This window comes from Lepidochelys kempii, chromosome 28 (genome assembly GCF_965140265.1).
Source record: "Lepidochelys kempii isolate rLepKem1 chromosome 28, rLepKem1.hap2, whole genome shotgun sequence".
Classification (NCBI taxonomy): Eukaryota; Metazoa; Chordata; order Testudines; family Cheloniidae; genus Lepidochelys; species Lepidochelys kempii.
Window position 1 is genome coordinate 2,287,657 of NC_133283.1, and position 17,021 is coordinate 2,304,677.

The 17,021-nt window shown below is 45.0% G+C and overlaps 1 protein-coding gene across 1 annotated transcript in view; it reads right to left on the bottom strand.

Annotated features, from left to right (window-relative positions):
• The window catches only part of LOC140904225 (uncharacterized), a 53,443-nt gene extending 37,954 nt beyond the window's left edge, over nucleotides 1–15,489 (bottom strand). The window contains exon 1 of the mRNA XM_073326656.1: nucleotides 15,354–15,489. Coding sequence (XP_073182757.1) covers nucleotides 15,354–15,489 — 136 coding nt within the window. The remainder of the gene's footprint in view (nucleotides 1–15,353) is intronic.
• Between the last annotated feature and the right edge of the window lie 1,532 nt (nucleotides 15,490–17,021).

Genomic DNA, 17,021 nt, shown 5'->3' on the forward strand with positions numbered 1-17,021 from the left:
ATAACAGGACCGCTTGGAAATAGTGACCATAATATAATAACATTTAACATTCCTGTGGTGGGAAGAACACCTCAGCAGCCCAACACTGTGGCATTTAATTTCAGAAAGGGGAACTATGCAAAAATGAGGAGGTTAGTTAAACAGAAATTAAAAGGCACAGTGACTAGAGTGAAATCCCTGCAAGCTGCATGGACACTTTTCAAAGACACCATAATAGAGGCCCAACTTAAATGTATATCCCCAATTAAAAAACACAGTAAAAGAATTTAAAAAGAGCCACCTTGGCTTAACAACCATGTAAAAGAAACAGTGAGAGAGAAAAAGCCATCTTTTAAAAAGTGGAAGTCAAATCCTAGTGATGTAAATAAAAAGGAGCATAAACACTGCTAAATTAAGTGGGATGTATAAGTAGGGGCATTGCCAGCAGATTGAGGGACGTGATCGTTCCCCTCTATTCGACATTGGTGAGGCCTCATCTGGAGTACTGTGTCCAGTTTTGGGTCCCGCACTACAAGAAGGATGTGGAAAAATTGGAGAGAGTCCAGCAGAGGGCAACAAAAATCATAGAATCATAGAATATCAGGGTTGGAAGGGACCCCAGAAGGTCATCTAGTCCAACCCCCTGCTCGAAGCAGGACCAATTCCCAGTTAAATCATCACATGATGATTAAATGATTAGGGGACTGGAACACATGACTTATGAGGAGAGGCTGAGGGAATTAGGATTGTTTAGTCTACAGAAGAGAAGGATGAGGGGAGATTTGATAGCTGCTTTCAACTACCTGAAAGGTGGTTCCAAAGAGGATGGATCTAGACTATTCTCAGTGGTAGCAGATGACAGGACAAGGAGTAATGGTCTCAAGTTGCAGTGGGGGAGATTTAGGTTGGATATTAGGAAAAACTTTTTCACTAGGAGGGTGGTGAAACACTGGAATGCATTACCTAGGGAGGTGGTAGAATCTCCTTCCTTAGAAGTTTTTAAGGTCAGGCTTGACAAAGCCCTGGCTGGGATGATTTAATTGGGGATCGGTCCTGCTTTGAGCAGGGGGTTGGACTAGATGACCTCCTGAGGTCCCTTCCAGCCCTGATATTCTATGATTCTAAGTGTAAAAATGTAATAAAAAAAGCCAAAAAGGTAATAAAATGTTTTTTTTTTTTAAGTACATCAGAAGCAGGAAGCCTGCTAAACAACCAGTGGGGCCCTTGGACGATCAAGGTACAAAAGGAGCACTTAAAGACGATAAAGTCATGGCGGAGAAACTAAATGAATTCTTTGCTTCAGTCTTCACGGCTGAGGATCTTAGGGAGATTCCCAAACCTGAACCGTCCTTTGTAGGTGACAAATCTGAGGCATTGTCACAGATTGAAGTGTCGTTAGAGGAGGTTTTGGAATTAATTGATCAACTTAACGGTATCAAGTCACTGGGACCAGATGATATTCACCCAAGAGTTCTGAAAGAACTCAATTGTGAAATTGCGAAACTATTAACAATTGTAACTTGTCTTTTAAATCAGCTTCTGTACCCAATTAGTGGAAGATAGCTAATGTAATGTCAATATTTAAAAGGGGTTCTAGAGGTGCTCCTGGAAATTACAGACCGGTAAGTCTAACATCAGTACCAGGAAAATTAGTTGAAACAATAGTAAAGAATAAAATTGTCAGACACATAGAAGAACATAAATTGTTGGGCAAAAGTCAATATGGTTTCTGTAAAGGGAGATCATGTCTTACTAATCTACTAGAGTTCTTTGAAGGGAGCAACAAACATGTGGACAAGGGGGATCCAGTGGACATAGTGTATTTAGATTTCCAGAAAGCCTTTGAGAAGGTTCCTCACCAAAGGTTCTTATGTAAATTAAGTTGTCATGGGATAAGAGGGAAGATCCTTTCATTTGATTAAAAGACAGGGAGCAAAGGATAGGAATAAATGGTAAATTTTCAGAATGGAGAGGGGTAACTGGTGGTGTTCCCTAAGGGTCAGTCCAAGGACCAATCCTATTCAACTTATTCATAAATGATCTGGAGAAAGGGGTAAACAGTGAGGTGGCAAAGTTTGCAGATGATACTAAATTGCTCAGGATAGTTAAGACCAAAGCAGCCTGCGAAGAACTTCAAAAAGATCTCACAAAACTAGGTGACTGGGCAGCAAAATGGCAAATGAAATTTAATGTGGATAAATGTAAAGTAATGCACTTTGGAAAAAATACCCCCAACTATACATACAGTATGATGGCGGCCAATTTAGCTACAACTAGTCAGGAAAGAGATCTTGGAGTCATCGTGGATAGTTCTCTGAAGATGTCCATGCAGTGCGCAGCGGCAGTCAAAAAAGTGAACAGGATGTTAGAAATCATTAAAAAGGGGATCGAGAATAAGAAGGAGAATATCTTATTGCCCTTATATAAATCCATGGTATGCCCGCATCTTGAATACTGCTTACAGATGTGGTCTCCTCATCTCAAAAAAGATATACTGGCATTAGAAAAGGTTCAGAGAAGGGCAACTAAAATGATTAGGGGTTTGGAACAGGTCCCATATGAGGAGAAATTGAAGAGGCTAGGAGTTTTCAGCTTGGAAAAGAGGAGACTGGGGAGGATATGATAGAGGTCTATAAAATCATGAGTGGTGTGGAGAAAGTGAATAAGGAAAAGTTATTTACTTGTTCCCATAATATAGAAACTGGGGGCCACCGAATGAAATTAATGGGCAGCAGCTTTAAAACAAAAAAAAGGAAGTTCTTCTTCAGACAGTCCACAGTTAACCTGTGGAATTCCTTGCCTGAGGAGGTTGTGAAGGCTAGGACTATAACAGGGTTTAAAAGAGAACTGGATAAATTCATGGAGGTTAAGTCCATTAATGGCTATTAGCCAGGATGGGTAAGAAATGGTGTCCCTAGCCTCTCTTTGTCAGAGGGTGGAGATGGATGGCAGGAGAGAGATCACTAGATCATTACCTGTTAGGTTCACTCCCTCTGGGACACCTGGCATTGGCCACTGTCAGTAGACAGGATCCTGGGCTGGATGGACCTTTGGTCTGACCCAGTATGGCTATTCTTATGTTCTTATGTACTGGGCAATCTGCTGCTGCAGGTTCTTTGGCAGAGCTGCTTTGTTTCTTGCCCCATGAAGGGTAACTTTCCCGCGCCACTCTGCCGTCACCAAGGGAGGGGCGGAGACCATTGCTGCACACAGGCGAGCCGCATAAGGGCCAGGGCGGATGCTGCAGTCTTGGAGAAGACCCTCCCTTGATTCCCTGCTCACCCTCAGCAGCAAGATATCTTCCATTATGAAAATAGCCTGTGGAAAATGTGAGCACATGAATGATTATAAGGCCCCTCCTACAGTGCGGTCTCTCCCCAAGAGAGTTCCCAGTGTACAGTATGGTCCTGGAACAGTGATTTCCCCTGCCCCTGCTGTTACCATTTTGCGGGTCTTGTGGTTCATGTGTGCTTGTCTGCGGACAGCCAGTTAGTGATAGGTATGTGCATAGTGGCTGTGTTTTAAATCATTCCATCAGTGGTCTGTGTTGCAAACAATACTGCTTGTGTAAAATGTTGCATTTTGGCTTCACAGATATGACCTTAGGAGCCCAGCCTCCCTCTTTGTTATCGGCAGCTGAACGGCTGTGCAGAATTAGAAAGCGGCCATGAAGAACTTAAGAGAGCTTTCTGTGTGATGTCACGATGCACTCCACGGCCGAAAAACAAGAATTGAAGGAGTGGCAGAACAGCGAGAAGGGGGACTGAAAGGAGAACGCGGTGCACCAGATCGAAGCCACAGGGTGGTTCTTAAACGTTATGGAGTGCCATTTGGACCTGCTCCAGGTGCTACTTGCACTGCAATCCAAGTAGCTCTACGCCTGCCCTCCCCTGCAGCCACTGTCGCAAAACTCTTTTCCATGCACCCCCTGACACTGTCAACACACTCTTATCAACCTCCTGGCTCCAGTCGGTACCCGCTGCATTCCACTCCTGCCCCGTCACAGTCCAGCCCTGCAGACTCCCAGTACCCACTACACTCAACACCTGTCTCTCGGCAGTTTATTATTGCTGAAGTACAGTATCCACTGCAATGTACTCCAATGAGTAAGATTGCATGTGATACCTGGACATACACAAATCTTTAACTGTCCTAGGACCTCACCTCCTCATGGGACCCTCCCTTCCCCCATCCCCCACAGTGTTGATGTGGTTTTTGTTTGTTTGTCTCTCTCTTCCAGTGGTTGCTTTTTAATAAAAGAATAGTTTTGGTTTGAAAGCCATCTTCATTCCATTAATTGAAAGCAAACAGAGCCCTGCAAAGCAACAGGCAATTTTCTTAAAGCTTCATAGTGCATTGTCTGCACCAATCACCTCCTAGCATTACAAGCACTGCATTCCTGTGCATAGCAACAAATATTCATGGCTTTCGGCTTCAAATTGCTGCCTCAAGGCATCCACTGCTCCCCTCTAATAGTGCTGATCTCTGGCTGTTCATCTTCAGCCTCCAGGCACTGAGCTTCAGTGGTCCAGCCCTGAGTGAAGCTTTCACCCTTCCCTTCACAAATATTATGGAGAGTACAGTATGCAGCAATAAGCATAGGAATATTGTCATTGGCTAGGTCCAGCCTTCCATATAGGCAGCGCTAGCGGGCCTTTAATCGGGCAAAAGCAAACTCAACAGTCATTCTGCACTTGCTCAACCTGTTGTTGAACTGCTCCTTGCTACTGTCAAGGTGGCCTGTGTATGGCTTCATAAGCCACGGCATTAAAGGGTAGGCGGGGTCTCCCTGCGTTAATGTCTGTGAAATGCCCACAGTGATCCACAAGTTCCTGGAGAACTGTAGATAAATATCCCTTGTGATTAATATACTTGGTAGTTAGGTGGTCTGGTGCCAGAAATGGAATATGTGTGCCATTTATCACCCTCCACAGTTAGGGAACCCCATTTGTGCAAAGACATCCACAATGTCATGCACGTTGCCCAGAATCACCATCTTTCAGAGCAGGATGCAATTAATGCCCTGCACACTTCTGTCAACACGCATCCAGCGGTCGACTTTCCTACTTCGAACTGGTTAACAACTGACTGGTAGCAATCTGGAGTAGCTAGCTTCCACTGTGCAATTGCCACGCACTTCCCCAACGACAGGGCAGCTCTCATTCTCGTGTCCTTATGCTGCAGGGCTGTGGTGAGCTCTCACACAGTCCCATGAATGTGGCTTTCCTCATCTGAAAGCTCTGCAGCCACTGCTTGTCATCTCAGATGTGCATGATGATGTGATCCCACCACTTAGTGCTTGTTTCCTGAGCCCAAAAGTGGCGTTCCACTGTGGTCAGCACCTCCATGAATGCCATAAGGAATCTCGTGTCATAGCTACTACGTGTGGCAAGATCAATGTCTAATGCCTCTTGCCCTTGTAGTTTGAGGAATAACTCCACTGCCATTCATGATGTGTAAGTAAGAGTGAGCAGCATATTGGTCAACGGCGCGGGATCCATTCCTGCTGCCCGAAGAGGCAGAGCGCGCAGTACACCAACCATTGAAAGGGTGCCAAATGCGGACGGAAGCACAGGGATTTCTGAGATGCGAAGCAATGCATCACAGGGCATTGGGATAGGACCCAGGATGCCCCGTGACCCCCTCCACCTTCCCACAACTCTTAGTGACAGAAGAGGAAGAGATGCTCAGTGGGATTCTGGGTGCACCACTGCAAATACCACAGCAAGTGCCGCAAGTGTGAACACACTATTGTGCAGGCAGCTGACAGTGTGAACACACAACAGCGGTTTCCCTTCAGCGCTCTCTGAGCAGCACTGTAACTCCTGGTGCTGTAACTCTGCCAGTGTAGACATAGCCTCAGAGAGACAGGCTGCCGGGATCCCAGGACTGATCCCCTCTGGGGAATGAAGCACAATGGCGACAGGCTATGCAGCCTTCACTCGTCTCCTGTACCTGTAAACCCTGCTAGCCCAACGTGCTGGACCATCTACGCCAGCACCTGGTTCCTCAACTGCAGGTACAGTTCCTGCTCCAGGTGAATCCAAAGGCCGAGAGGTGCAGAGATCCAACCCCTTATAATCTTGTTCCTTTTTCTATTTTTTGTCTGTTTCTTTTTATGAACTTGGAGACCCCCTATTAGATTGGAGTGTAACAGTGCCGCTCATTGGGTGTGAGTGTGTGAACACATCTGAAATCTACAAAGGGAAGATACTAGGAAGAACAGTTCCCCAAATTTTAAAACTCTGCCTAGGAAATGACTGAATGCACGCGCCTCACCCTCCTACACCCCCAAACCCTGTCCCAGCCCGGAGCCTCCACCCAGCACCCAAACTCTGTCCCAGAGCCTGCAGCCCCACCCCTTTACCACACACCCCCTGCTGCTCCCAAACTCCCTCCCAGAGCCTGCACCCCTCACCCTCTCCTGCACCCCTGCCCCAGCCCGGAGCCTGCACCCAGTTGTTAGGGGGCTTATTCCTTCACCCACTTACTTCCCTGGTCCTTCTCGCATGAACAGAGAGCAACAATACCCGAAGTCCAAAGGTGCAAACAATTTGATGTTTATTGGGGTGAACTTCCAGCAAGCATGATTCCAGTTTCCTTCCTTAGTGTCCCCCTTCCCGGCTCTGACCCCACAGAGGCTTACCTGTGTCCCTGTTCCCATTAGATTCTGTTTGTTTAAATGGCTGAGAAAATAAGCTGTGCTGAATGGAATGGATATTCCTGTCTGTGTGTCTTTTTGTAACTTAAGGTTTTGCCTAGAGGGATTCTCTATGTTTTGAATCTAATTACCCTGTAAGGTATTTACCATCCTGATTTTACAGAGGTGATTCTTTTACTTTTTCTTCTATTAAAATTCTTCTTTTAAGAACTTGATTGCTTTTTCATTGTTCTTAAGATCCAAGGGTTTGGGTCTGTGGTCACCTATGCAAATTGGTGAGGATTTTTTAACAAACCTTCCCCAGGAAAGGGGGTATAGGGTTTGGGAGGATTTTGGGGGGAAAGACGTTTCCACGCGGGATCTTTCCCAGTTATATATCTGTTAGACACTTGGTGGTGGCAGCAATAAAGTCCAAGGGAAAAAGGAAAATAGTTTGTACCCTGGGGAAGTTTTAACCTAAGCTGGTAAAAATAAGCTTAGGAGGTTTTCATGCAGGTCCTCACATCTGTACCCTAGAGTTCAGAGTGGGGAAGGAACCTTGACAAACACAGATCGCTGTTCCTTGTAACTTTCAGATGCATTCAAATGGCAGCTGTTTAAAGGGAATGTGCTTCTAGTTCATGATCAGCAGCAGAATCTCTGTAAGGTTACCAACCATAGAGCTGGTTGTGTCTGCATGTAAGTAACTGTAGAGTTAGTGTAGTACCAGATAGTTAATTGCACAGTCTTACGTCTCTAGCCTCCCTTTCTGGTCTCATTGATCACTTGGGTAGAAACAGCAAGGGTTTGGTGGTTTTGTTTTTTGTTCTTTTCTCCCTTCATTTTTTCCTAAGGAATGTGTGATCTTGAGCATGTTATTTTAAGATCCCTGTGGGTCAGGATAATACCATCTCCTTGAAATAGGTGAGGAAGTGGCCTGTTTGTATAACCTAAAATGAAGGAGCTTTTGTCAAGCAGTTTTGCCTTTAAATATACGGGGATTAAAAATAGTAAATTCCACAGCCAGACACCAGCATCATACAAACTTTAAGTTACTGTGCATAAAATCAGCTATTCTTGATCAATTAATTACAGAAGAAACAAACTCTTAGGAAGTAGCTGTAATTTGTCCCCAAACCTTTTTTTGTTCTCATATGCTACCAGAGATTCTCTTCGAGGGCAGAGTTACCATTATCTGGGCATGTACCATCGCTCTTTATTCCCTGTTTTCCCAAGTTTGAGTTTTACTGAGCTTGATGTCCTGGAAGGGTAAGAGATATTCACAGTCAAAGTTAACTCTGTGTGAACAAACGTTTTTGTTAATGACAAATAATTTAACTAATCCCTCATTGCAGTAATTCCACTGACTTCAATGTACTCTCCCCATTTCTAGTTCCCAAAAAATAAGCAAATTAAAACAACCTTGAGAACTAAAAAGCTGTGAGAAAGTGGAACTTTTAGTAGCTCAAATAATTCAGTTTCTTCTATGTCTTGTGCATGTGTAAAAGGCACAGCACATTAATTTATAAGCGCATCTTTCTTAACTTCTTTAACTATCATGGAGTACATTAACTATATCAAGTGGGTTGTTCAATGCAGTGAGGTTTTCATGCATTGCCCCAAACATATTTTTCATATTATTTAAATAAACACAACTCACTGAATCATAGAATCATAGAATCTCAGGGTTGGAAGGGACCTCAGGAGGTCATCTAGTCCAACCCCCTGCTCAAAAGCAGGACCCATCCCCAATTAAATCATCCCAGCCAGGGCTTTGTCAAGCCTGACCTTAAAAACTTCTAAGGAAGGAGATTCCACCACCTCCCTAGGCAACACATTCCAGTGTTTCACCACCCTCCTAGTGAAAAAGTTTTTCCTAATATCCAACCTAAACCTCCCCCCACTGCAACTGGCCAGAAACTTGTTTATTTCATGCTCTGAAGTGTGTTGGTAGCTCAAATTAAATAGGTTTATTTTCTCTTTGTGTGTGTGAGGTACAACACATTAATTTAGTGGTGCTGAAAATGTTCCCTTCTCCCTCCAGAACTGCCTCAGAATCACCTTCCCTTTGTAGATTAATCTGCTCCTGCGTCTCTATGAGGAAAATATGATTTCTTTGAAAAAAACCCAATTTTTTAATTAAAAAGGGACTGAGACAGAATGGCCACATGATGGTGACACAACGTCAGGAATGCAAAGCAACAGGCTCCTGGTTTGCACATTGATGGTGACAAGGGATTGAACTCGACTCCTCTCTTTTCACAGACACATTTGTTTAATTCTCTGAGGCCAAACATAAGTTTAAATGAATTTCCAGGGCGATGAAAGGGGACTTTGGGATTGATTTCACTTGTCCACCAATGCAGCATTTAGTGGTATAAATAGCACCATGGGCTGGACAGAGAATGGAGACACCCTGAGCTGCCTGGTAGCAAACCCTGGCTTCCCAGCTGCAATTGGACATGCTGCACATCTGCAGTGATGGTGTAAATAGCCCAGCATGGCCCCTGTGGGGTTTTGTGCATGGCACAGTGGTTCTGGTAGAAATGCTGATGCCATTAATGGCTGCACAGTGCTATGGCATGATACCCACATACACTAAGGCAACAGGGGGCTCAGTCCACCCCCAGCTGTGATGCAGGGAGAACAGGAGTTAGTTTCACATGCCTCTTTTCAGGCTGTAATCTGGGGCACCCTGCTCTGTGGGGGGGATCCTCGCAGCTTAGACTCAGGGCTGGAACAGTCCCCTGATTTCGGTGGTGGGCGCATGGTTCCCAGCACTCAGATGTCTCAGACAATCTGTCTCCCCCAAAGCCTCAGGCCCCAGGGAAGGCTCCTGCACTGCCTCAGCTCCTTTCACACTCTCTAGAGAGGAGCAGCAGTCAGGGTTAGGGTTAAGTTGTGGGGCTCTAGGTGAGTGGCAGAAGCTTTGGGAGCTGAGAATTTGCCCGAGACCTCAGGGACACAGTGTGAGGTAGGATCCCAGGCATCTAAATGGAACAGAACAGGGTTTACTTGGCTACCCGACAGAGGTCAATTCTGTTTTATAGAAAGACATTGGAAAATATGAGCAGAGGAGACAAAAGAATGCAGCGCAAAGCACCCCTGGGAGTTGGCCCCATGATTATGTGTTTACAAGGTAGGTATGTTAGTCAGCTCAGCCATGACACTTGCCTCAAGATGTACCTTGCAACAGCGCTACTTGAAGCTCCATGACAACAGTTACAAATTCCAGAGTGGAGATGTTCTCCGTTTCCTGCAAGACCTGCAGACATCGAGCTGTCTGGTTGTCTCTGCACAGAAAGCCAAGCTGAGCTGACAGAGAGCTTTTCGGGGGCTCATCTCCCACTGGCAGCTGTGATCATATAGTGATTAGTACTCTACATTATGGTCGCAGTAACCTTTTCATCAGATCCAGATGTGTAGTTTGCTGCTTTCCAAGACTTAGCCACAAGGAAGTCTCTCTCTGTCTTGAACAAGCACTTACAAGGATTGCCCAGGAAGCTCTTTTCTGTTTATGAGAAAAAGATACAAAAAAGAGAGCCCAACAGACAAGCTAGGTTCAGCAAGGATGAACTGGCAGAGCAAGCGAGGATCTCCTGGGTAGCAGGAAGGCTCCTAAGTCAGCTTTTTCCAAGGGCCACTCTATAGAGGCCTTTCAATAACCACTGCAGACGTTCACTGAGAAAGAGAGAGAGAGATTCCAAAACCAAGTTCTCCATTGTCAGCAGATATCAAACTGTTAGGAACTCTGTGCATAGAGTGTCCATGCTTGTAGAAAATGTCTTTGGAAGAGACCTTTCTGTCACCTGCCATCATCATAGAGTGTGTAGTACTCTGCATTGTGGCTTCAAGAGTTGCGGATGAAAGTTGAGTTATGGTGACCTTTTCCTTGTCTCCATGGTTGTCAGGTGCCTCCTTCTGACATTTATCAGAATAAATAACCAGGTGGCCAGGATTTTTATTCCTAAGCAAAGGCGATCTTCTTCAAAAGATCAACCAAAAGGTGGGAAGAGCAGACACATTCCAAAAGGAACCACTAGGTCTTGCGTCCCTAATCTCCTCTTTACCCGGCAGCTTTCTGGGACTTTTGTCCTAGCTGCTTCATTTTTCATCAATGACAATCAGAAGGAAAGTGAAAGGACAGTAACTTTCCATTACCTGCAAGTTCTGCACTGATCATGCTATCACAATCTCCCGGTGCAGACATCCCCAGCAAATCACAAGGAAATACAGCACAGGCTTTCATGTCATATCAATTGCGGTTGAAGCAAATGCCTTGCCAATGCTCTTCAGAGCAGCCTTTTCCTCAGCTCTAGGCTTGTGATTTGATTTCCAATGTTCCTCTGCAAATTAGACTTTTCTTTGATGAGCAATTGCTTGGATTACTGATGGAGGTCTCATGTTCCCCAAAAAGACATAGGAAAGGAGAACAAATGCATACAGCAAAACACCACTGGGAGTTGAACCCAGGATCACTTGTTTAGTAGGCAGGTGCTTTAGGCAGCTAAGCCGTGGTACCTACCTGAAGATGCTGTTTGCAACTGCTCCACTTAAGTGTCGAAGACAACAGCTGCACATTCCAAAGTACAGACGTTCCCCATTTCCCTGAAGACCAGCAGACCTTGAGGTGTCTGGGTCTCTGTGCACAGAAAGCCACAGCTGCACTAACAGAGGGCTTTTAAGATGTCTTAGAGGACTTATTCCTTCACTCTCTCACTTCCCTGGTCCTTCTCGCATGAATAGAGAGCAACAATACCCGAAGTCCGAAGGTGAAAATAATTCGATGTTTGTTGGGGTGAACTTCCAGCAAGCTTAAATACAAGTTCCTTTTTCCTTATTTTCGAATCCCAACTTACTTCCTGTTTGCCCCTAATTTATATAGTAATATTCTCAGCTATACTTTAACCAATCATTTTACTGAAATCTATCTATAACCAATCCTAACCTATTGTAACATAATTCTCTAACCAATTATATCCCACTACCCTAATTCACTTACCCCTACCAAAATTAATTAGACAGCAGACAGAAACAATTAGAGAACCAGACAGATTAACAATAGAAAAGTGGGGGCCATAAAGATAAAACAATAGAGAAACGAGGGTTTCACAACCACAACCATTGAGAAGTGATTTCTTGCCAGACAGAATGCTATCAAACTAAGTTTTCTTTAACCATCTTTCTCAGGAGGCGATAGGCGTTATCAGGACAGGACTGTATTCCTAACAGCCCAATAGCACCTGATTTCAATGTGACTAGTTTGGAATGGGAGGATGTGACCGGTCGCTTCTCAGCTTAAGGCTGCCTCTGCTGCTTAGCCAAAGGCCTTAGCCTAAGAACAGGGCCTCAGACTGTCACAGTAAGAGAAGGCCCTTACACTGGCAGACAGTGATTTTGATTCTTTCTTTTATACCTCTATAACTAGCCAAGTGATAAACATGTTGGATCATATTAAAGAAGTTCTGTATTAAAATCACAAATGAGTTTGATTCCCCATAGTTTAAATTCCAGGGTATTACTAATTAAGAGGTCTGTTGGTTTTTGGTACTGTTTCTCTCCCTCTATGTGTGAAACTTGCAAGCTGCTAATTGTGTTAGTACGTTCTAAGACAGAGTCTGTTCTCAAAGCAATTCACACAGAGAGAGACTCAAAGCAATACTCTGTAACAACAGAAACAGCACCCAGAGACTCCCCGTCCTTTTGTTGTATTAACAATTGTGATTAAAATAGAGATAGAGGATGTATGTGGATGGATGCTTGGTGTGGATAATAACTGAATGATCAGGGAGGTGCCAGCCTAAGAATCCAGTGTCCATCGGCTGAAAAAGGCGTCAAGTGGAAATAACCAGAGGGCCCCCGGAGGGCAGACTGGAATCCGCCCAACAGCCTCAAGAATGGGAGAACCAAAGAGCAAGATAACATCTAGCAGCACGGAGCTGTCAGGAATATGCTATCTGCTGATTGATTCAGCAACAGCATGATGAAGCAATTCCCATAGACTGGCATAAGAAGAAACTCCTATAAAAATGGACTCTAGAAAGTGAGAACTTTGGGGTGTCTGATTCTGCAAACCAACTTCCAGGAACATCAGATGAGCATCTGACAAGGCCCTGCTCCCTCCTCATGTCCAGGCCACCTGGCCAATGGCTTGGCATGAGCAACTCTAAGGCTGGTAACGATGATAACAACCTTGCAGAACCTGTGTGTGTGTGTTTGTAGGAATGAATGTGTGAATAAATATGAGATTGAATGGAATGTTATAGCTATAACTAACTGCTTACTATGATTCTTTCTGTATTCACAATAAATGTGGTATTTTGCCTTTTCCTCTTTAATAAGATCCTGCTGGTTTTTAATTTATTGCTGCTTTTTAATTTATTGGTATAACAAACATATGCCTAAATTATTAAAGTACAGGCCTTTATAGACAGGCCTGAATATCTATATCCTAACACTCCACCCCCTTTTTTTTCCTTTTGGGATCCTCCTGCCCAGGTACCCCTGGAAAAGCATAGGACATATGGTGACACACTTCCTGATAGGGCCAGGCATCAAGGTGTCGATATTCCATCTGTCCCACTGCCCCTTGTGTAGTTCCGTACTCTGCACCTTCTCTCGTACGGGCATACTACACCTATTCCAATTAGTGTTCCAGACTTTCCAGTATAGTAGGCCTGAGAAGGTTGGGTCCGGGTTGTCTAGTACTCTGAGGGGGAGGGCTTACTACACTACTTATAGGTTATCATTAGTGGCTGTTCTCTAGGGGATTATGCCCCCCTTGGTTGTTTCCATATGCAACATAACACAAATACTGTTAACAATACACCAGCTGCTATGATAATCCACAGGAACACAGAAAGTCCTGACCACTGCAGTATGGTCCAACATCCTGGCCACCACCAAAAACACTGCTTCTCCTCCCTTGAGAGGGTTAAAATTTTGTCAGCACCAGCCTGTAGTGTGTATTGTAAGTGTGTCCAACTGTTGGTGCTTGCAGGAAGTTGCTCTTGTAATCTTTGTGTACTTTTGTCCATATTGTGTGTCCATTGAATATCCACAGTGAAATTTGGTATTGTCCAAACCAGTTCAACTACTTGGTACGACATGGGGTAGTAGGTGCTAGTTCGATTGTTTACAACGATTAAGTCCACTGATCCACTGGTGCACTATAGTCCAGGTGGCAGTGTATAGAAGTTCATAATTTGGTCACAGAGTGGAAGGATTTTGTCTCCTAGTGTTATATTGCAGGATTGCATCCATTCCCAACAGAATACACTGTACCCCATATACATTACCCCTAAATGCCCCCCTTTGCAATAGGCCTTTGATCCTGCTCCTCCATAGTCATAGGAGAGGGGCACATCCATATTCCTCCTCTGGATATACAACTGCTTAATGTGATGACAGTCCAATTTACCCCATTCCACCCCCCCACACCTATTTCCTTGTGGCTCCCAACGCGCTCCCCCTTCCCTAGTTACTCCCATAGGGTACAAGGGGACCACCTTACTTGCATTTCCTTCCCAGGGTATCATAGTAACAATTACACAAGAACTGTTCCCACAGGTTGGGGATGTTATTTTCAATTATGGGCTAGCCTCCCAATTTAGTACTGAAGGCCATTGTTCTGACCAAGCATCTCTCATAATATCCATTAACATTATTAACTGAGCATTCTGAATACCTACACACACTTCTCCCCATGTTACTCTTCTGAAGCCAACCTCCACCCATATCACCAGGTCCCCTACCCAATGAGTTAACTGCAAGTCTACCTCTAAGGTGCCACAAGTCCTTCTGTTCTTTTTGCGGATACAGACTAACACGGCTGCTACTCTGAAATCTACCTCTCTGCTATCCTCCACCCTGTGGCAGCTGCTGTGCCATTAATTCATTAATTTGTTGTTGAAATCTCACATGTTGGCTTACTAATTGCTTGGTTACCCATTCGTCACATAGATTCCATGTGCCCAGCATAATGTTCCCAGCTGCCCACAATCCCCTTTTCCAACGACGATTCCAGGTGTGTCCCCTCACCCACCAATTGAATTGTTGTTTCAATCCTTTGATGTACATACTACAATTAGGATGAATTTGATCCACCCACCATGCCGTGGGGCATCCCACCCCTGGAATAGAGTGAAAGGACAAGTTAAACAGTGCTGGCTGCACCCACTCCCACAATGGCTCCCACACATTTGCTCGTCAGGGAATATTCTCGGCTCCAGGCTGTGGCCACTTTAAATTTGCATTCTTCCAACTTGGCATCCATATCAACTGTAGGGTTACATTCTGTAAAATAGTTAACTCATCATACCCCCAGCATCACAAAGGGGATTTTACGCTCAATGTAATATGTAACAATCACACCCTCTGGATTATCTTCCATGGAAGTACCATTGGGGTTACATATGGTAACATCACACCCTAAATGTGGGGCCCTATTTTCCCAAGAGGGTTCATTTGCTCCAGGAGACCAGAGGGTTATATTCTTTGGACCCTCTGTAACAAACCACCATAGCTGGGTAACTGTGTTTTCCACTATCATTAATCATGGCAGCACCCAGGGAGTACCATGCAATATTTCCTGATAAATTTGATATTCTCCTCCGGGTTGGGATTCCCCCATCTAATCCATAAACCATATACTGACACTGCCAAATTCCTGTTGGAGTATTACTGGTACATCTTTCTATGGGGAGATTCTCATAGTCTTCATTAGCTTTATTACCACAGGTTGCATGTGTAGCCATCCATGTGTTTCCTCCTTTTGACACTTCACATTGTGGGATCTGAATAGAATTTGTAAATGTGACAATTGTGATTAGCACTAGGAATTGTTCCATCCAGAGCCAGGGGATTTTCATCCTTTTCTCCTTTTTGAATTAACCTGTAATATACACATAACAAAATTTACACGACCCCTTTCCCAATCCCCTGTTTGTACCTTTTTATTTGCGTGCAGTGAGCCCACTCTCACCCTCCATTCTCTGTACCCAATAGTAGCAGACTGGGGCCAAATTGGTCAAGGACAAGATAGGGGCCCTTCCATTTAGGAGCTGGGAATGGATGGTGTTCACCTGGAATCTTGTACATCACTAGATCTCTCACCGTGAGTAGATCATGCTCCTTGGGAAGGTCATACCATGTTTTGACTCTTGCTGCTCCTTGTTTGTCTCGCCAGGCCACTGCCTGCTGTACCTGTTTTACATGGTCAATTAGAGTTAAAATCCATTCTTGTGTTAAGCGTGTGTAGTGACTTCCCCAGGTGCTGGGGTAAGTAGATTTTCCCACCGTTCCATGAGCCTTCCCATGAGAGCCTCATATGGAGAAAATCCTGTGCCCTTTGATTCTCAGGCCCTTATTCTCATTAAGACAAAGGGCAGTAACTGTGACCAGTTTTTTCCTCCCATTTCCACTCCCTTTCTTAGCTCACTTTTAATGGTGCGGTTCATGCGTTCCCCCTGCCCCGCAGCCTGTGCGTGTTAAGCAATATGGAACAAGTGTGTGATTCCAGTGAGGGCTGATAGCTCCCCTAACAGATCGGACTGGAAAGCAGCTCCTTGGTCTGAGTCAATCACCTTTGGGACCCCCCAGCAAGTGAATACCTCAGGGATTGGTCCTGCTTTGAGCAGGGGGTTGGACTAGATGACCTCCTGAGGTCCCTTCCAACCCTGGAATTCTATGATTCTATGAATACCTCTTTTATCAGTATTTCAGCAGTTACCCAGGCAGTTTGATACTTTGTGGGGAAAGCTTCCACCCGGCTGCTGAAAGCATCCACTACCACCAACATGAATTGATTTTTCCTTTGATCTGGTGGTAGGGGTCCTGTGTAGTCACTTTGTATTCTTTCCCATGGTCCCCTTGGGGCTTGTCTCATTAATTCTCCCCTTAGCACCTTGTGAGGTGGTGGGTTGTGCCTGGCACAGTCCAAACAACGTTCCAGATGTGATTTTTAATCAGCTGCCTTTCCTGGCCTCCAGCACAACCTTTTTAAAGTTCCCAGTGCCTCCTCACACCCGGGGTGTCCCCCTGCCAAGCTCCCATGCACCCAGCTTAAGAAAGCCATCCAGCTTCCTTGAGGGCACAGCATGACTGGTCCATCAGACCAAATCCCTTCCATTAGTTCCACCTCTGGCACATGCCAGTCCCCAACTTTCATGCTGCCTTCCAGCCCTGGGTCAGATTCTTGCAACTCTTGAATTCGCCCTCCCCAATCTGTACCCACCCGACTTCCTGTTATCACTGCTACAGGCACTCTCTCTTCTGGCCCCCAGGGCCACGGGGGTGCCTCTGTTGCAGCCCGCTTGGCCTCTACATCGGCCAGATTATTGCCTTTGCTTAGGGGTCCTGTTTTCTTGGGTGCCTTTACCTTTACCACACTGATCCACGTAAA